General features: G+C 40.3%; 2 protein-coding genes across 8 annotated transcripts; one reads left to right on the forward strand and one right to left on the reverse strand.

Moving 5' to 3' along the window:
• Positions 1-1,817: 1,817 nt before the first annotated feature.
• psma8 (proteasome 20S subunit alpha 8) lies at positions 1,818-4,875 on the reverse strand. Its single transcript, XM_017422386.3, has 7 exons — positions 4,655-4,875; positions 3,395-3,521; positions 3,108-3,232; positions 2,856-2,978; positions 2,602-2,721; positions 2,448-2,510; positions 1,818-2,367 (listed from the first exon to the last, which is right to left on the reverse strand). Exons 1-7 carry the CDS (start codon positions 4,754-4,756, stop codon positions 2,272-2,274), a joined length of 756 nt encoding a protein of 251 aa, XP_017277875.1. The 5' UTR covers positions 4,757-4,875; the 3' UTR covers positions 1,818-2,271.
• A 573-nt stretch (positions 4,876-5,448) lies between these two features.
• On the forward strand, positions 5,449-15,708 carry ss18 (SS18 subunit of BAF chromatin remodeling complex). Of its 7 annotated transcripts, XM_017422521.3 has the most exons (11): positions 5,449-5,619; positions 6,112-6,188; positions 6,262-6,346; positions 7,014-7,170; positions 8,166-8,396; positions 8,523-8,693; positions 8,997-9,074; positions 10,018-10,140; positions 11,592-11,722; positions 12,124-12,186; positions 14,096-15,708. In XM_017422521.3, exons 1-10 carry the CDS (start codon positions 5,554-5,556, stop codon positions 12,139-12,141), a joined length of 1,137 nt encoding a protein of 378 aa, XP_017278010.1. In that variant the 5' UTR covers positions 5,449-5,553; the 3' UTR covers positions 12,142-12,186; positions 14,096-15,708. The 7 variants fall into 7 exon arrangements, 6 of the variants coding, with proteins under 6 accessions (XP_017278010.1, XP_017278009.1, XP_017278008.1 ...); XR_005234574.1 differs by having other exon boundaries at positions 11,592-12,186; positions 14,096-14,181; XM_017422520.3 differs by having other exon boundaries at positions 12,124-15,708.
• The last annotated feature ends 5,245 nt before the right edge of the window (positions 15,709-20,953 follow it).

Consider the following 20,953-nt stretch of genomic DNA (forward strand, 5'->3'; position numbering starts at 1 on the left):
CACATTTTTTGGTCAAAAAAGGACTACCGGGAGAACAGAGTCTGTGTGCTTCCACGGCTGAAGTGCTTTCTTTTTTTAGACCTGAAGACATTTTTTCTTTTTTTTTTTTTGCACAGAAACATTCTAGAAGAGGCAGACTTTGAAACATGGCTGCAGGGAGGCACATTAGAACGGCAACAAAAAATGTCCTCAAAGTGGAAATCTGGTTGTGATTTGGAAATCAGCATAAGAGGACTGTATTAGTTATCAAGAGAAAATAGAGTGAAAGGTGTCGTTAGATGCAACAAAATGCTGAAATTGGATCTAAACACTTCATGTAAATTTTCTGCGTGATAGATGGAAGTGACAAAGCTACAAGAGGTTTGTTTTGTTTTCTTTAATCTGCTGCGTGCTCATATGGATGCTGTTTCCTTAAGTGTGTGTGTGCGACCGGCCCCTTAAGGTGTGTGTGTGTGTGTGTGTGCGCAGGAAGAGTGTTCAGTGTTGACGGCTTGCAGCAGTGTGCATTCTTGCTTGGAGAGTACATGTCCCCGGGCCTTGTTCCTCTCTCAGTGACCTCTGGTGAAGCCATTATTTTCTGCATTAATGATGAGCAGCAGCCAGAGATGAGAGAGATGGACTCTGTCCCGAGGCGCAGGAGCGCGTTGATTGTGGGCAACAACAATGTCAGGGAAAAAAAAAAAAAGTGAAAGAAAAAGAAAACTCTTCCCACAAGCAGTTCAGACGACTGGAAATCTCAGCAGTGATGAAAAATAAGCTGCACTTGCGGTTTTTTTTTTTGACAATATGGATCCGATTACTTCTGTAAGAGGACACAAGAAAGTGATCAATATTTATAACTTTTTGTTAGAAAGTCAGCACTTCTTTTCCCTGCAGTTTAAGCTCCCACAAACTAGCGTAGGCAATTAAATTCCATCGTGAAAAACATTTGAGTTGGATGGTTGCGTAGGTCGAGATTAAAATACCTAAATCCAATTATTAGCGTCCTATTAATTCCATATTTAGAAACTAATTTCAGCTCAAAGACAAACCTGTAACACCTCCTAAACTAGACAAAGTGCAGCCACTCTTTTCAAGGCACCCACTCAGGAAATCCTGGCTGGAGGAAGATGACTCTAAATGAAGGACTTTAGCATTCACCATTATGTCTTTGGTAAGAGTCAGAGGGAACCCCCGGGGGCTCCTCAGCACAGCACGGCACAACTTTTCAAAGGGCTCCAGATTAAAGTCACTGAAAGTTCCCACTGGGGTCTGAGGCCAGGATCCCATTAAGCAGCCCAACCGCACCGCCGGCCATAATTGTGTCGTTGAGAATTCAGAGCAGCGGTTGCTTGATAAGCGAATTTAGGGAGAAATAAAAAAAGCAGAGGCAAAAAAAAAAAAAAAAGAAAAGAAGAGAGAGAGAGAGAGAAAAGGAAAAAAAATAGAAAAGGGGGTTTGGGGGTCTTGTCAGGCGACCATTACCCCTTCATTTGCTCACCACTAATTTGTTTTAAATGACTGAGGGAAAGGTGAGCACTTTATAAAGCAATCAGGCCCCCACTATTTTCAGGTCTGTGCGACAGGATGCTGATAAATGAAAAACATTACACTTTATAGCCAAACACTCCACTGCTGCTAGTGGTGTTTTTATCACAGTACTTGCTCTGCAGTGGAATAATCAATACCGTGAGTTAGGGTATTCTTCTGTTTCGAAAAGTCCTTCCAACTTTAGTTTTGTGTTACAAGGCTCAATGATGATTTTATGGGCTTATACACAGATATAGCTAGTAAAAGGCGTTTGGCATGCACTAGGGGCACTGATTTAGTAGAAAATGTACAAACCAAAAAATTTGCTTTTATTGAATATTTAGTTTCAGTATGCTTTTGAATGTCACAGAATTTATTTCAACATTCTGAGATTCTGAAATATCTGAGTCATTTGGTAAATTATAATAAGAAAAAAAAAGAACTTCTTATAAGCAGAGAAAAAGATCTAAATCACAACATGAGAGCAGCACAACTGTACACCAGGAGCACTAATGGAAGGTTCGGATAAACGTACTCGTTGATTTGGAATCAGTAGGTGTGTCCGAACGTAATCAGCAGAACAACCTGCTATTCTTCCCAACTGCTACAGCAGCGTGGGAAAACATTTATGCAACATCAGCTACTCTCAAGTTATGATTCGGGTCTTTACAGTGAGATAACCCTCTGAAACGCATATTTAGAATCCAAAAAAAAAAAAGAAGCTATTGCCATCCAAGTGCAATAAAGGTTACATCAGCAGCTTCAAGAGGATTTTTTCTGCTTCTTCTTCTCTGCCTCTTCTTCTTTTTCCTTCTCAATCTCAGCCACCAGAGTCTCAATCTCCTTGGATTCCAAAATCTGTAAAAGGCACAAAATACAGTTCAGCAAAAGTTTAAAACTAAATAAATAAAACAGCTGAAAATGACAGAATTGCTTACCTTAAGTGGCTGATTTCGTCTGATCACAGCAAGTTCAATATTTTTTCCTCCGGACTGGACGACCTGTGACCAATTACAGACCAATTAGCATTTCTGTGCAAAATTATTTCCATTTGTTCAGAAAGAAAGAAAATGAGCAAATCACTTGATGTACCTCAAGCAAAGCCTTGATTGCCAACTTGATTGCCTCATTGTCCCCAGCAATGGCTTCCTCTGTGTAATTCTTCTCCAAGAACTCCCTCACCGTTTTTGCACTCCGGCCGATCGCATTTGCCTGATTTTTTATATATTTTTTTTAAATCAAGAAACAGGAAAAATAAAACCAATTTATTCATTTTCAGACTGATCCACCTGTTAACTAACTGAAACCAAACAACGGTGGGATGTACGCAGAGAAACCTTGCTGACCTTCCATGCGTGGTAGGTTCCTGATGGGTCCGTCTGATACAACCTGGGAGTTCCATCGTAGTCAAAACCAACGATTAAGGCCGAGATGCCAAATGGTCTGCGGCCATTGCTTTGAGTATAGCGCTGCGATAAAAACAAAGTATCATTATTAAAGCTTGAACCACCCAGCAACCAGGAAGCACAATATACAGGCCTCTGAAAATGACATTGTATAGATTGAAACTGTAAGTTAACGGTGAAAGGCTAACATACCTGTTTCAGTGTTGCAATGTACCGTGTGATGTATTCCACTGTGACGGGATCCTCAACTGTTAGCCTGTGGCTCTGGCACTCCACCCGAGCTCTGTTTATCACAATACGAGCGTCTGCTGTCAGACCTTAAAAGAATTAAAAGAAAAGTTATACGCTGTGAGACATAGTCGTGGGAGGGGGGAATAAAGGGGAGATCTAAGAATTTAAATAACATATATATCTAACAATGTGCAGTAGTTCTATGTTGTGTTAAACTTTGGGTAAATTAAAGTATTTTTCGAAGGCACCTGCAAATGCCATGCAGACATGTTCATCCAGTGCACAAATCTTGCGGACAGTTCTTTCCTCTTGCAACTTTGCAACCGATTTCTTCTCCACGCCAAGGACAACGATGTCTTTACCCCTGATTCCAACCTGCACAGGGGAAAAAAAAGGAACATTTTAGCATCACCTGGTATTTCATTCCTACAAGTTGGCAAATAATATGAAGGGTTCCCTGATCAACAGCAAACACTATGAAGTCAAAATGAGATGATTAGATTCAGGCCTTGTTTTAATTATAACTTGTACCCTATGCCAGCCTATATGTTTTTGCTTTCAAGTCATGTTTGTTATTCAAGGGGACAAGACTTTTCTTACATTAAATATTGAGCATTCAAAGAGCCTTAACACAACTTTAAAAATGGTTTCGTTTAATGCTAACAAAGATGGTTTGTACTTCCTATACAAGCCACTAAAATATACTGTTACATCTGTGTGTGTTGAAGCTACAGTGGCTGAGAAAGTTTTTTTTTTAGTCTGAGCTTCACATAATGTCAACAAGACATCAAATGATCAGAACATTAACTACCCAGTATACATGAATTGTTACAAAGTAAGACCAGATGTTCACATCTTCTCCATCCTAGCATCTTGAAAATATGGGCCATGAAATAAAAGTTTAATAAATGAAAATACACAGAAATAAGCTGTTTTTTGTCTCAACTTTATGTTTAAAAATTAAAATCATCTAAAGTTTCGAGTTATATATAAACTAAGTAGCATACCTTGATTAATCATTAAAAGTAGAAAACTAAAATAAAATCACCTTCCCTCACCGCTCCTCGTAACATTAGCATTTAAGAAATGGAAATGACAGGAAAGCAAAACACACAAGAAATCCAATAACTTCTTATTTTCAGCAATGTTTTGTTTCGTAGAAATGATCCAATAACATTTCTGCAAATTTATCAGACAACACTGTCAATCACTGCTTTTCGAACCTCTGCAACATGAGAAGACCGATCAAAACTGAAAGTATAATGGTAAGAGTGACACAGCGACAAAATGCTAGTGATAACCGCTTTTCGTCTTCATGCTCTTCGTATTGACTGCTTTACCAATAAAATTGACATATATGCAGTCTGAAAACATCACGAGAGTACATAAAAGTCTAGCACAATACAGACGGTTTTACATAAGTTAAACAATTAGCTGAAGTAATGAGTGTGTGCTAGTCGCTAGTTGACCACGTTAGCTTCTTAGCATTGTTTCCATTTAGGACGTACCGCTGTTGAACCTTTCTTTACAGCTTCTTGTGCATACTCCACTTGAAAGAGATGACCGTCGGGAGAAAAGACAGTGATAGCTCTGTCATATCTCGCTGCCATTGCGCTGCAAGAAAACCCCAAAACGCACTAAAAGAAAACGAGAAACGAAGCAACTTCTGCGAAATGATTCAGCTAGTTAGCAACGAGCCGCTCACTTAGAGCTTTGACAACGGCGCATGCGCGTAACCTATGACCTGTTGGCTGTACCAAAAGTAGGTGCCGCCAGAGGAAAGTTGTAATTAAAATACGCTAGTTTGCTGCTAATTTTACTGTAAAGAATATGTGCTTAAAATAGATATTATCAGTGAACGATATTCCAAATTCCATTAGTTGATTTTTAGCTTGTTTAATACATTTAATGACTGTTATAAGACATGCGAAAAAAGCAAATAGCCGCTGATATTAAGTATTACTGCCTTTAAGTGGGCCTAGTATTATTATTATCATTAGTATAATTCGAAAGTTTCAACAGTTTCCCCTTTTTACCTTGTAGCATCTACATGGTGGCCTTTTCGTCTAGCTGTGGACTGTTCCACTGTATGAAAAATGGGTGTGAATGTAATTTATTTACGTGGCAAAAATGTGCTTTTCATGCGAAAATAACACATCTTATGCGTTGTGAAATATTTAAATTCGACGCGAACACTGATTATTCAAAAATAATATGGAGAAAAAGGAAATAACAGCGATATTTATAATTTTGCCACTGCCATACCTCCCCTAAACGGACCACTGCATTATGAAATTGACTCGCGTTCAGAGCCGTGTGTGTGATTGCAGTTCCGCCGATTTGTCTTGCGCGTTAGCTACTTTTGACTTGTATGCTTTAGTTCACTTTCATTTGTAGTTTTCTCACCATGTCGGTGGCGTTCGCACCTCACAGGCAACGGAAGGGTGACATAACACCCGCCGGGATACAAAAGGTAATTCATCTTACTTTATTTTCTTTTTTTTTTAGCGCGGCGCATTATGGAGGCTGTGGCACCGAGCGCTGCTAGCCGTTCAGATTCATGTCAGCGTTAGCGGTGCCCATCCAGGTCCGACTGTGGGCAGATCGGGAGCGATGTGGTGCGGGTCTGAGCGCGGTGAATATGAACCTCCCTAAAACCATGTGTACGCGACGAACCTTGTGTGGATTCGTCGTGCAGCGTATAATTGCGCCTTAGATGAATGGAGGCCTTCGGTTTTGTTAGCAGAGGACAGCTAGCATAAGACGTGTCTTTTGTTAGCTAGAAACGCACGCTCACATTTCCCCAAAACTCTCCCCCTTTGTTTTCAAATTACAACAACACGACACCCAGAAAGCACAGAACTAATCATATAATATGATATAATGTCGCTGTTTAAGAAAATGTGTCTAAATAATACGAGAAGTAACACAAACGTGACATAAATATCTTCATTTACTTTTGTAGTTACTTGATGAAAACAACCAGCTGATCCAGTGTATAATGGACTTCCAGAGTAAAGGCAAAACAGCAGAGTGTTCACAGTAAGTTATCTCTCCAAGTCCCCTTTTTCAAAGTAATTAAACATGAATTATTCATTATTCTACATCTACCCAGGTATCAACAGATGCTGCACAGAAATTTAGTGTATTTGGCCACAATAGCAGACTCTAATCAGAACATGCAGTCTCTCCTCCCTGCTGTGAGTATTGGTCCAGACTGATTGTTTTAATTGAATAAAATGTAGCTAAATATTGTATAACTGTGACTTGCATGCCTTATGAACTAATGTTGAGTTAATGTGTCACCAGTGAGGTTCTCCATCAGTCACAGACAGCTTTATTTTTAAGTAAATCGCTTGCAACAAACCTTAAGTAACACATTTTGTCTTATTTAATCAAAGACATCAAGCTATAATGAAATAAAAAGTAATAAATGTAGATGTACTAATAGGCAATCTGATGTGGTGTTTTAATTTTTATTTATAGTAATATCTTGTAATTGGAATATAACTTAAATAACAGAAATATCTTTTTAACATTGATAAAAGTTGCTTTTTACAGAGTAAAAGATGTTATTGCAGTGCAGCATTTAATTTTAAGTACTGTAGTCTTTCAATTTGTAATGTAAACTAATGTTTCATTATTTTTAGTTTTGTTTTAGTTATCAATAATTATCTGATTTTTTTTTGTATAAGAATCTACTTTAAGTGATTCCTGTTTTTGCTTCGTGTCATCCTTGATTGATCATTTTTTCGTAAGATGAACTAACCCATTATTCAATGATTAAATAGCTTTGAACAGCTTTAATTTGAGGCTCAGGTGTACTTTTAGGGGAGCTGATGTGTATTTTTGTGTCTGTGCCTACAGCCGCCCACTCAAAACATGCCCATGGGTCCCGGTGGCATGAACCAGAGTGGACCTTCTCCTCAGCCCCCTCACGGTCACAACATGCCCTCCGAGGGTATGGTCAGCGGCGGCCCTCCAGCCCCTCATATGCAGAATCAGATGAATGGACAGATGCCTGGTAATTCNTTCATCTTTCTCCTCTCTTTTCTCGTTCTCCTTCCTCCTCAGTTTCTGTCTCACTTGAGTTGCCTAGCAACACCACAGGACTGTGAGGGAGGTCGTTTTTTTGCAGAAGGATGATGTCACCCATTTTGTTTGCAGATTTGGTTTTGGACTTTTCTTTCATTTGATGTTTGGTTTTAGTAATATTCTACTGAAGCCACGTATTTTATAGATGCGTTTTGCTGGAATTTGGTTTTATTTTGTCATTAAAAAAAAAAATTGTCCTTTGAAAGCAAGGCACTTTGTTTTTGTAGAGAAGTATCTATCCCCAGCGCTTCACAAAAGTTTATTGAAAATCAAAAACGTCTTTGTCGCTGTACTAGTAATTACTCTAATTTACACGGAATGTGAAATATTTAGATTTCTGATGAGTTGTATGATTATAAATCAAAATTCTCACTTCAGCAGGCACACGTATTTTACAGGTTAAGACTGTATGTACTGTTATCAGGACTGTGACCAGCTGATTGAATTAATTATTTATAATGATGAAATTGAAATATTTGGTTGCTACAAGTTGCCATGCGTGTATATATTCAGTTGGTGTTGGCTTTAAGAATTTCATCAAAGAAATTAAAATGCAAATAAACTTAACCTTTTATTTATACAATTACAATTTGATTATCCTCCACATTTACACCTGACAAAATGCTGTCTATTATCAGTATGTAAATTAATAAGGCTACCCTTGCAGGTTAGTCAACACATTCGTAGCAGATCCAGTGAAGCGTTGCTGAAAGTTGGCACAAACACGCATTTTTCATTCTGCAGCAGACCAATTATGATTTATTTTAATTATAGCAACTTAAAATCTGAGTGAACCCTAATTAAGAGTCCACTTTTAATAAAGGAAAATGATGCATAGTTCATTGCGTGGAAGAACAGGGTGAAATTTGTACTTTGTCTTTTTATTTAAAAAGATAATCAGTCGTCTTTGCTGCTGTTTTCCAGGTCCTAATCACATGCCCATGCAAGGTCCGGGTCCAGGCCCCAACCAGCCTCCCAACATGCCCAGTGGCTCGATGAATATGCCCCCCAGCAGCCACGGCTCCATGGGGGGTTACAATCACGCCGTTCCTTCTTCCCAGGGCATCCCAGCTCAGAGTCAAATGAACATGACCCAGGGCCAACCTATGGGAAACTACGGGCCTCGACCAAACATGAACATGCAGCCAAATCAAGGTGAGACTCGTGAGTTGTTGTTTTTTTTTTTTAATTGGTTTAAATGATTTTTTTCCTACATATAGTTCCACTGTGTTTTAGTTGTTTTGTACAGTTCAAGATTTAAATCTTTGTTGTTTTCTTCAGGCCCTATGATGCATCAGCAGCCTCCGTCGCAGCAGTATAACATGCCCCCTGGTGGTGGTGGGCAGCACTATCAAGGACAGCAGAACCCAATGGGTATGATGGGCCAGGTCAACCAAGGGAACCATGTTATGGGACAGAGGCCAATGCCGCCCTACAGACCCCCACAGCAAGGTATGCACCTCAGAGCGTGTCTGACGTGTGCTTGCTGTGAGCGTTGGTCTTTTCTCTCATTTCCCTTCCTCCTGTTTTTCTTGTTCCTCTTCGTTTCATCTATTTCATCTGCTGTAGTTTACAAACATCTTGGTGTAACCTAAAGCTTCCCCCCTCGCCCCTCCAGACTATGTAAAGTTAAGTGACCAAGAGAAAGCTCTAAACAGGAACTAGAAGCAGGAGAACCCATCCTCTCTACCCCCTCCCCCTTACACGATCGATCCAACAACACCTTGAATCTACTTGTGTGTATGTTGTACGTAGGACCCCCCCAGCAGTACCCAGGGCAGGAAGACTACTATGGCGACCAGTACAGTCACGCAGGACAGGCAGCCTCAGAAGGTAGGAGAAACCCTCCAGTCACTTGGAGAAGACGAACGACGAAACCAGCCCAGTTGTTGTGTTAAAACACAAATGATGCGAAGAGACTGTGATGAAGCCAAGCACTTCAGTTTCTTCATTGTATTCTGGGGAAATCGCAGTGACTTTTAGGCCCTAGAAGAGACAAACTATCACGGGGAACCTTAAAGAAACAAATGCATACGAAGAGTAGGGTAGGTCATTCTACATGCCCCGCAACATTTTCAAAACTCTGGAACAATGAGCTTTAATTGCAACAAACGTTCCAAAGTTGTGACTTAAGTCAAATGATAATTTTTTGCATATAATTACATATTGTACAACTTTGTTTTTTACTTTAGTTGAAGTACACAGTCTGCAACTTCAGTAAGTGTGTCCACCAACGTGTAGCAAATGATCCAGTTCCGAACAATCAGTGTCATATAGAAACTATATTTTTGGGGATTAAAAACAAACATTTTAGCTGATCGTTTTGTTTCAGTTTACTGTGTACGGGATGACACAACTCCTTTTCTTTATCTTGTTAACATGTACTTTTTTTGTGGTTTTGTTTTTCTCTTCTACTGACTGCCCTTTTCCCCTTTTTTATAAACTTTCAAACAAATCTTTTTTTTTCCTTCTTTTTCAACAAACACGAATATTCAATTTCGATAACAAAACACGTACATTCTGAAAAGCCTGTTTATAATCTGTTGGGCCTCCCTTTACTCAGAATAATCTAGAAATATTAGATTTATAGTTATTTATTTATTCAAATATAGTTATTTGTCCTCTACTTTTATACAGTGACTTAGCCTATTGTGTCATTTACAGCTTTCATATTTGATGTATCAGTATAGTAAGACTTTTAAAAAATGATGGCACTTGTGTCTGTATTGCTGTTAGTAACCAACATGTTCACAACGCCTGCTGCTGCTCTCTGTAGGTAATGCGCAGTATGCCCAACAACAGGAACCGTACCAGCAAGGCCCGCCGCAGCAGCAGGGCTACCCCCCACAGCAACAGTACCCAGGTCAACAAGGTTACCCACCACAGCAACAAGGTTATGGTGAGTTACGATTTCTCCAAGAAAAAAAAAAAAAAAGGAGAACATCTGCGTCCTGTAGGAGGCACCGTCGGCTCTCTTGGCTAACTTTTTAAAGGAATACTTAATGTTTGGAGATGGAGGCTCTGGGGAAGAGTTGCTGTAACTTGATTTATTTTTTTTCCAATCTCGTCTTTGTCCACCTCACAAAAATGTCCTTTAATCAAAACTTGGCTTCATCTACAGTGTCCGTTTAAATGTATCTTAACCTTTACTGCAACGCTCCTGTTTTATAATGTTAACAGCTGTCGCCCTTCTCTCACTGCTGGTTGTAACTTTATCATATTAAAATAGAAGTATTAATTTTCTTTGCAGCTCATTTAGTTATGTGTAGAAAGCTGGAGAGTAATCCACGTTATTAACCTCCGAAACGGTAAATATTTTTAGTAGATTAAACCCAGAGCTGTCCAGTGCCTGGTTTGTGGGTTGACTCCATCTTACTCATTGGGCTAGCATCAAGATGTTCACATCAGCACCAATGCAGGGATATTTTAATGCAACGAAAGTTTTAAAATATAAGTTTAGTTCTTGGGTGGTTTTCTTCCTCATTTTTCTCTGGAACTGTCCACTCCCCTGCTATCCGAGCCAGAGCTCATGTCGGTAATGAGCTAGTGGAAAGGCAGAGGCTGTGAGGTGAGATCCATCTGGCACATACGCACGCCTGTTCTCTAAGGCCCCCACAAGGTTACACGCAACAGCACAAGGCATTACGAGCGCCTAACGATGCTGCGTGGGCCTCATTTGACTTCAACCCTCGGTCCTTCACAGCGGCTGCAAAGATAGTTTCGGAGTACAGGAGAGATGATTTTTATTTTTTTCGTAACGAAGCTTGCTTCTCTAATGAAGACCCACCGAATCTCCTTGATGTCTCCTTCCGTTTCGGAAACTTCTGCCAGCTTGATCCGTTTTTGTTCTCAGTCACTTCTGAGTCCGAGCTGCCTTAACAAATCGATCCGACTCGTCTGCTCATCTGTTCTTGCCATCCGTCAGCTTTTTGTTACAGTTTAGTGAAATTAAGAGTTAGCAGAGTTCTCTGAATAACGCAGGGTGGTTAATGAGCAGAACTTTCACTGAGGCTGTGTTGGGCTTGAATATTGTTTGAAAAACGTTTGGGGCAGATTAGAAATGTCCATTTTGAGCTTCATGATTAAATTTGTTGGAAAAACTGAATTAAATATGAAGTGACCAGCAGGAGTTTTTGAGTTTCTGTGCACGGAGACAATTCAGCTCCACAAATCCCAGGGTTTATCTTTTTATTTCCTGCAAGCAGGTGTTTTAATATCACCGGTCTGGTTTATGGATGCACTTTTTAAACTACATTTGTTGCTTGGGACTGAATATTGAAATTATTTTTTTCGGTTCACTCAGGAAGGTCGAGTGCATTATTTTAAACTTGGTCCTCATTATTATTTTAGGTCCTTCCCAGAGTGCCCCGGGACAGTACCCTAACTATCCGCAGGGGCAGGGGCAGCAGTATGGGGGCTATCGTCCTCCTCAGCCTGGACCCCCACAGGGCCAGCAGCAGCGCCCTTATGGTTACGACCAGGTGAGTATGACTGCAGCATTGGACCGTCCCAGGGACTCGACATCAGACTGAGTTATTTCCTTATTAATTTTACTTTCAGAGTAAGTTGCATATCCTGGATGCTTCAGAAATTGATGCCAGTAAAGTTAGAAGGCAAAAACATAAACGGGTAGTGTGTCGTGCATGCTGTTGGGTAGTTACATTTGTTCTTCCCAAAAACCCTGTTAACCTCAGTCTTGCTTGTTTAGTCTGGCTTATGTGGTACGCTGTTTCAGTGGACTTTGTAGCATATTCTCCCTTTAAACGTGATGCAGACTGCTCCATTGTTTTTAAAAGGGAGATCAATTTGCTGGCCTGTATTTCCTGTGGTCTTTTGTGGGGACCACAGCTACACTTTGATATCTTTATCTTTGAACATTTAGGGGCACATGAGGAAATAAAGAAGAGGGGATTTGAACCCCTGACTAGCTCTGTAAGAAGCAAAGGTAATGGTTGCTGTGAAGACCTCAACGTCAAATCTAGACACTTGACCACCTAGCCTTAATTTGCATTTGTTATGTTTTTCCTCTGCTTCTCCTCTATCCTCTTCAGTCTTTTCTTTAGTTTTTTTTTTTTCTTTCCTTCTTTACTCTTTATTTTTGTTTTTAACCAGGGGTCGAACTGTAAGTAATGAGGTCCAAAAATCCAGCATGCCTTGTGTGCAGTGAGACGGCAAAAGCTTTGAACTAAATCTTCTCAGTTCGCGGCATCTTTTCCACAAGTGTTGTACTTAAAATGATACTTTGAATCTTTTTGAAGTGTAGTTCTTTTCAAAACGATTATGAACAGTTAGTATCTTACCAGTCGTAGATGACTTTTTGAACAACCTACTCCAGTCCCAAAGATTTCATAGTAATTCGTGCAAACGCTGCTCTACAAACTTTCACTTTACTGCCAGTTTTGTTTTACACAGTTGTTTGCAAATCAAATAATAGCAGCTGCCGCTAGCTGTAACACTTTTGGCAGCCATATTGTAATATTTCTCCAGGAAAAACTGTATAGATGTCGATGTAAATGTTCATAATATACAGTTTGCACGAACTGCTATAAAATATTTGCCATTGGAGTTTTAATAAGGCAGCAATCCACTTTGGTCTTAGCCCTGCTTGTGTCATCAGTTTGAACAGAATTAAACTCGGTTTCTTCTAACAGAGGTCGTTAGGGAGCCATCTACAGCAGGTAAGATATTCTTTACCTTTCCCCAAAACCCCACTTCAAAAGATCCGAAGCATCTCTATAAGATCAAGTATTTCATAGGGGTGTGATAGTATATGTGATGGTCGTAAAAAAGTCTTTATTTTCAGAAGATTGATTTAGTTTTACTCTGCCTTATGAACAAATCACTGATTAGACCAACATATTTGCACAATCAGTAGTTTTTGTGTCATAACTCAAGGCTTTCGTGGCACTGCCAGTGTATTCAGATATGTGAAATGGGCTTACTGACATGTTAGGTTTGATCAAAAAAACACCATCCACACCATCTGCTCAACACGGCTCAGATGGAGCTTATTAACCAACCTTTGTGAAGAGACAACTCTTAATTTGTTATTTTCTTTAAAGTTTGTCCACAAGTCAAAGTTTTGTTGTTGCTCCTGACAACCAACGGTGTGGATGTGAAAATAAACCAGTCAATCAATCTCCAGTAAACCTTACCTGTATGTGATTTTTATACTTTCAGAATTTTAGTGTTTTAGCTGAAAAATTCATAACCATCATGAAATTAAGCAATTTACTATTTTCTTTTTAAGGAATCAGTTGTCATTTGTCTTTTTTATTTAATGGGCCAAACTGTAAATATATAAAACATGGCAAACCATAAGTAGTGTGTACTGTTACACCCCTAATAATAAATGTATCTGTTGCATATATCGAAATGTCGAATCTTGGTTACTAAAATTGTCATTATTACAATTTTCATTAATGGCAAACGCATGTTTCGACCCCTGTTTAGGAATGCGATCAGTAGAACTGTTCTTACACTGAATTTCTCTTGTTTTTGTTGTTTTTTTTTGTTTTGTTTTTTTAAAGTAGTGTCCACTACTTGATGAGAAATATTTTCCTCAGCTGTGCTGCTGTTGAAACCTGATGTATTAAATTAGAATTTAGTTTTGTTTATGAGGCCATGCTGCCACCTGCTGGTCAACACCAGCCAATGCAGCCATAAATCATGGTTTGCTGTATGATATTGTTGAAACCAGAGGATTTTTTTTTTCTTTTTTTTTCTTTTTTCTTTTTTATCTTTTTTTTTTCTTTTTTTTTTTTTGCACCGTGTTAAGATTTGTGAACACATGCTTTTTGCTTTGTGTTTGTGAGAAGGTCAGTAACATTTGTCTGTCACATCTCACTCTGCAGGGCCAGTATGGAAATTACCAGCAATGAGAAATGGTCACAGCTACCTTCACAGCTCTGCTCTGATCTCTCTGTGCTTTGACCTCTGGTCAACTGCTAAGCAGACCTTAATGATGGTTTCAGCTCAGATTCTCTTGGACTCCCAACACACACAAAAAAAAACAAGATACATTTTCCACCTTTTTGAGGCTTTTATCCTTGCCTATAAAAATGTATCCCTTTTTTATCATGCACATTGACATGAAAAGGTCAAGAAGTCCACGACTTTATTTTGCTCCAGTATGTTTCAAAGCAGCAATGCCTTAAAAAAAAAAAAAAAAAATGGAACTGCCTTATCCTTTTAGCATTGCAGATTGTGGAACGGGCTGACAAAATTTTCGATTCAAGTTGAGTCAAATGTAAAGTTTTAATCAACAGCGGTGCATTATTCCTGTATTCTTCAGCTCCCCGATCATGAGAAGCAATAATGCCAGCAGTAGGGACTTAATGTCAGGACTTTAAAGATGAAACGATGCAAACTCACCGGGTGAACTTCCAGTTAGACCATGGTACATGTCTTGATGTATGTGATGTAAAATATATATTTTGTGCTTTTTAGATCAAGCTGACTTTGTATAAGACATTGAAAACTAGTACTAAAAGCTGTGTTGTTTATTTCAAAAGGTGAATGTCTATTCTTTTTGTTGTTTTTATGCTCTTTAATGACAATGAATCCCATCCAGCTTGTTTTGGGGTTTTTTAAGTTAAATTGTATGACTAATAATTTAGACCTGCTATGTCAGTGGCATGGGTTTTGTAGAAATATGAAAAAGAAGGAATTATCTGTTACTCGCAGATTAGTTTTTTTTTTTTTAAAGAATAGGCGTGAACAGCATATCAGGCGCTTGGAAGTGTTGATCGCGTGAAAACCCATAAAACTCTGCCGTTCAGATTTGTTGTTCTTTCTTTTTATTTCGCCACAGCACCTGAGAAAATAAGGCCTTCATTTAGCAGTTGAGCTCAGAGAGGTAATAATGTAGCAGATGCCACTGCAGATTGTGAAGAAATGTCCTCTTGAGCCCCCCACACCCCACTTTCCTTTCCTGAAGCACCGCTGACCTGTCCATCGACTGCAACGTGGTGAACGAGAACGATCTAACGCGTTATATTTTTTTACAAATCCTTTTTTTTAATTATTATGATTATTATTTTAGTCAGCAGTGTTAGATAGCTAGTTAACAATGCTGGAATCTCGTCTCCTTTTTGAATAAACGTCTAAGTTGATGTCATTCAAGTAGTGTTGTGTGTGAAAAGTAAATATTGTTACTGTCAAATATGTAACATAAGATGTGAAAATATTGTTTTTGAAATGGATTCCATGATTTCACAGTAAAGATTGGTTGTGCAGTTTTATATCACTGGCTTGATATCTGTATCATGGTGCATATTTTATTGATCCCACGTGTACAGCAGCATAAAGACGAGGAATTACGGTGTCCTCTATTGTTTATATGGCTGTTTTAATTTTTTAATTTTAATTTTTTTTTTTTTTCTTTCTGCAACACATCCAAGTGGAGGTCACGTTTGTGTCTTGGCAATGTAAACTGTACATTATAATAAAACGGAAGAATCTTTAATATATTTCTGTGTGTAATTTATGTCATTTGACTGCGGTTTCTTTGTGGAAGTGCTCTTCCTGGCGATATCATAAACAAGATGTGCCCTATTGGTGCCGTCACGATGTGACAGTATGATATAATTGTTTTGTCTTCATCTGCTATCTGGCAGCGAGTTTCCAGCTGATAATGACCCTGCCCTGCTCAGCGGCATGTCTGCTCTGTCCAGATGCATCCAGAGAGGGCCAGAGCACATTTACACCCAAAATTACCTTCCGTGTCCCTCTTCCCTTCTCCTGCTCCCTCCAGAGAGGGAGAGGGACTACCTGTCACTTTGGGCAGCGGGGTGGGGGGGCGGATACAGATGGCGCGCCAGATGTGTGGCCGAAGCACGTGGTAGGAGAGTGGTGTTTGGTGTTAAAGGGGCCAAAGACTCGGTGCAGATGGCGAGCGTAAATAGAAGTGCTTCAAGGGGGAGTGGCGAGGGGAGGCGGGTGGAAATAAAAAAAAGTGTGAACTTTTTCACCATGCCCGGATGTTTATATTTTCAGATGTGCACATTTGTGTATCCCTGCTAAGATTTAGTGGCACCACCCAGTCACCCCCTCCACACACACACACACCACCCTGCTGCTCCACAGCTGGCTGCCCCACCCTTCCCAGCTGCCACTGGGGCTCCCCCCCACCCGGCCCCTGCGCTTTGGCAGAGCCGGTGTTTTGGGGCGCTCCCCCACCAGTCCTCCCTGGCAGCTGCTGCCCTCAGCTGTGCTCCAGCAGACGATATTGGGGTCGGACAAAGTCACTCCTCTTGTGACTGTCTGAGGCCAACGCGGGAGGATGAAGAGGTGGCAAGGAGACTCTTACCTCCAAAAAAATTTTTTTTTTTTTTAAATCAAATGATGGACACATGGCTTGGTCAGGCTTTTTGGAAATGTGTTTGTCAAAAATGACTAAATCTTGTTATGTTTTCCCCAAAACAAGAGGTTTCGTTTGTGAAAAAAGCTTCAAGGAGTGAGTTTAACCATCCATGTTTTGTGTCTGTGAGGTGGCAGCATCATTAAAGGGGATGATTATCTTGTTCAATATTTTGATAATTATAATTCAGGGTACCTTTCAGCGGAGGCTCCTAACCACTGAGGAGAAAATGACATTGTGATCATAGCTGGCAGGCAAGATGTGATTTCTCTCTCTCTCCCAGGCTAACTCTCCTTTTCACTCTTTCATACTCACACTCTCCGTGTGACAGAAAGTCTATGGGGAGGTATAAGAGGTAGTTATGGGGGGGAATGCAGCAGCCTCCACAGTTTAATTGGAGATGTGTCACACTAAATAAATGGTGCAAAAACAAGCGCTGACTGGAGGCTTGAGGGAGGGGCCCTGGGGATGCAGCCTGTTTTATTGGGCAGGAGCTTTGCACCGCTCCAGGGTGAAACGGGGCTGTGCACTGCCGAGATGCCCTCAAACCAAAAAAAGAAGAAGAAGAAAAAAAAAAAAAGAAAAGAAAACCTGCCATGCTTCCCAAGGACCAGCGTGGAGGATAAGACAAAGGCATCCGTTTTGCTTTGCGGAAAAGCATCTTATTGATGCTCAGCAGAAGGTTTGGGAGAACATTGTGACCCAATTGTTCCTCGACCAATAAGGGCGGGCACATCCGCATCCTCATCTGCAATTTCAATTTCTGCACACGGACAAACAAATCTATGATTGTAAATTCTTGTGTAAGCGCCGTCTGCTTCCCTCCTAGATCTTCTTGGATGTCAATTAATGTTTTGAGGAGAAGGCATGCAGCAGCCTCCAGCCTTTTCCATTTCTCCGGATAATCCATATATGACCTCCAAGTTACCGGGAGAATGTGTTTTCCGATATCATATTAATTTTCATATAACTGTAGTCTTGCTTTGCTCAGCCTGTATTTGTGTGTGTGTGTGTGTGTGTGTGTGTGGGTGTGTGTGCTTGCACCTTAGATTCCACAGTTCACGGCACGAGTTTTGATTTACCTCTACAGTGTGCTGCAGTAATTGGATGTGACACCATTCTCTCTGCACTCCCCGGGGGATATATCAGGAATCTGACTATTATGGCCCAAGTCATGAATATGTCACGACAGCTGCAAACAAAGGCTCTTGATTTTGGATAAGGCTCCTCTGTATGCATGTTGTCTGCACCGGCTAAATGCTGCAAGCCTGCGTTTGGTTTCTGGGAGAGAAATCTGCGGCGTTTGATAATTATTTACATTGTTTGAACAAAAACTACGAAACGTAGTTGCTTTCAAACCAACAAGTGACTTTTTTTTCTTTTTTTTTTGCACCTGAATAACACAAACAGATTGATCCCCCAGAAAGCCATTGTTTTGCATGCATTTGATGTGAGGTGCTTCGTTTTAAATCGTTTGTCGAGGGTTTAGCCATCAAATCAAATTGAGTGCGCTGTTTTGTCTGTGTTCTAGGCTCAAAAAAGTAGTCTCTGGGTAAAATAGCAGGTATGCTGATATCAGTATTCCCACAGCCTGCATAATTGCTGTAATTTGCTTTCCCTTTGGGTAATCTGTAAACATGGCTGTTTTGATGTTTTTGGCATCCTCCATTGGCTGAGCTCTCTACTCCTTCAGTGGAGCCCCCATCCCAGCCCAGGGTGACACAAATAGATCCTTCCCCAGAAGGTGCACGTAGTTCCACATGGGCACAATCAATACAACCCAGTCATCGCTGGAACTGTGGCGGTATTAAAAGCTCCCCGTTAACTGCTTCTCGCCGCGCCTGTATTTTAGGGAAATAAAGCTATTGATCTCCGGGACTTCTGGCAGAGCATTAACCTGGGCCTGCAAATTAGAACGTGCTCATCTGGACACATCTGCCTGCAATGTTCCGAAAAAGGCCTGCCCCGAGGAGAGAAAAGGAGAGCTGGGAGGCCTGCTGCTTCCAGTGATGAGTGGAGCGCTACTTGACGCCCGTGTCGGAGCAGGGGAGGCGTCTGGATGCCCAGGACTTCCATTAGAAGCCCAGGATGGTGGCGTGGGTCGATGTTGTAAGGTTTGGTTGGGGGTACTCCATCTCAGATCAGTGTGGTTCCTTTCCTCTGATGTGGAGGGAGTGGGGGCTGGCCCACAGTAAAGCTGAACCCCTGACAGGAAGGACAGTGAAAGAAAGGCTTGCTGCTGCGACTGCTTCTTCCAGCAGAGCCAAAAACTGTATATTTTTCTACTTGTTTCTATTTAAAAACAAACCGAAGCTACACTATTTGTGATCATGCTGCACAGAAACATAGAACTTCTGATTATTGTGGAGTTCTTTTTCTAAAGCGCACCTCGAGACATCGCTCACTGATTTATGGTATTATTTGGAATATTAAAACAATTAGTTCACCAACAAGCAGTGTCAGATTTCCAGATTAGATCTTTTGTGCAAAAGTTAGAATTACACTTGATGTACACCATGAGGCTAATTATGCCATTGATTTTTTTTTTTTCCACTGGGGTCGCATACAAGCGTTAAGTACATTTAGCGTAGGGGTCAGGTCAGATTTTTACATACAAAAAAAGCACAGAAACACTCAAACTTGTAAATTAGTGCTATTCACAACTCTGCTCTAATCATTTCACCTTTGTTCCAGTCCGTCAGTAGGACTTGTCACACTGGCCTAATCTTTTATTCTAACATAAAACCCTAATTCCCAAAAAGTTGGGACATTGTACAAAATGCTAATAAAAACTGAACACAGTGATCTGCAAATCTCTTAAACACATGTTTTACTTACAACAAAACACAGTAAACATATTAAATGTTTAAACTAAGAAATGTGTCGTTTTAAGGGGTTGAAAAAAAAACCAGGTGATTTTGATTTTGATGGCAGCGACAGATCTCCAGAATGTTAGGACAGGGCCATGTTTACCTCTGTGAAGCATCCTCTCCTCTTTCAACAACTGTCTGTAAATGTCACGATGGGAGCAGCTGCCGGCGTTTTTGGAGGGAATGTTGTCCCATTCTTGTCTGATGTAGGACTCTAGCTGTTCCACAGTCCTGAGCCTTTTTTGTTGGATTTTTTTTGTTTGTTTCATGATAAAATGTTTGCAGTTGGTGAGAGGTCTGGACTGCAGGCAGGTCAGTTCAGCTCCTGATCTCTTCTGTTATGAAGCCCTCCTGCTGTAATGGATACAGTACGAGTTTTAGCGTTGTCTTGCTGGAAGATGAAAGGCCTTTCCTGAAAAAAAAGATGTCTGGTTGGGAGCAAATGTTGTTCTAAAAGTTGTATACAGTTTCCTGCATGTATGGTGCCTTTCCAGATGTATAAGCTGCCCATGCTCTAATGCACACCCATACCATCAGAGAGGCAGATTTTTTCAACTGTGCGCTGATAATAAGCTGGATGGACCCACTCCGCTTTAGTACAGAGGACATTGTGTTTGTGGTTTCTTAAAAGAGTGTAAATTTTGAATCGTCTGACCACGGGACAGGACTTTGCCTCAGTGCATTTTAAATGAGCTTTGGTCCAGAGAAGATGGTGGTGTTTCTGGATGTTTACATACAGCTTCATCTGGCACGACAAACAATAAAGTGATGTCTATAATAGACATAATAGACAATTTTTTTGTCCTATAGTTTTAGAGCGGTAACAGATTATTTCAGACGGCTGAAATATTTGGTTCCCCCCTGGTAACTTTTGCAAAAAAAGAACAAATGTCTCCAAATTCACAGGACTTGTTGTCCATGATGAGAGGAATAAACACAGTTAAGGACTTTTTGGTAAATTATTTTTGTCCCGTGTTTTAGAGGGGGAACCGATTATTTCAGACGGCTGAAATATTTGGTTCCCCCTGGTAACTTTTGCAAAAAAAAGAACAAATGTCTCCAAATTTACAGGACTTGTTGTCCATGATGATGAATTAATGATCTAAATAACATTCAACCCGAATGGTATTTAGATAAAAGCGAAATACCACTTCAGGCTGAGAAAACCGCCTGAATAATAAAAATATTACAACAGTTCACTTCAAACCCATATGATGCACTCGATCCACTACAGATTACAGGCAGTCTAACACCAATTAGGTGTTGTGATGAGAAGCTATTTTGTTTTCTGTTTTTCAAGAGTAGTCGAGGGAAGAACCGAAAGTTAAACAACGTTTTTTTTTAACTAAATCAATGACGTCATGTGTGTTCGCACCTACGGCCAGTGTTCTGACGATCTGTGCTTCCTCGTCAGATTGTCCTACAGTAGCACAGCTAAACAGCAATGTCTAACGGTCGGTGCTTCCCGACAAAAACTGCTA

The sequence above is a fragment of the Kryptolebias marmoratus genome, linkage group LG20 (assembly GCF_001649575.2).
Source record: "Kryptolebias marmoratus isolate JLee-2015 linkage group LG20, ASM164957v2, whole genome shotgun sequence".
Classification (NCBI taxonomy): domain Eukaryota; kingdom Metazoa; phylum Chordata; class Actinopteri; order Cyprinodontiformes; family Rivulidae; genus Kryptolebias; species Kryptolebias marmoratus.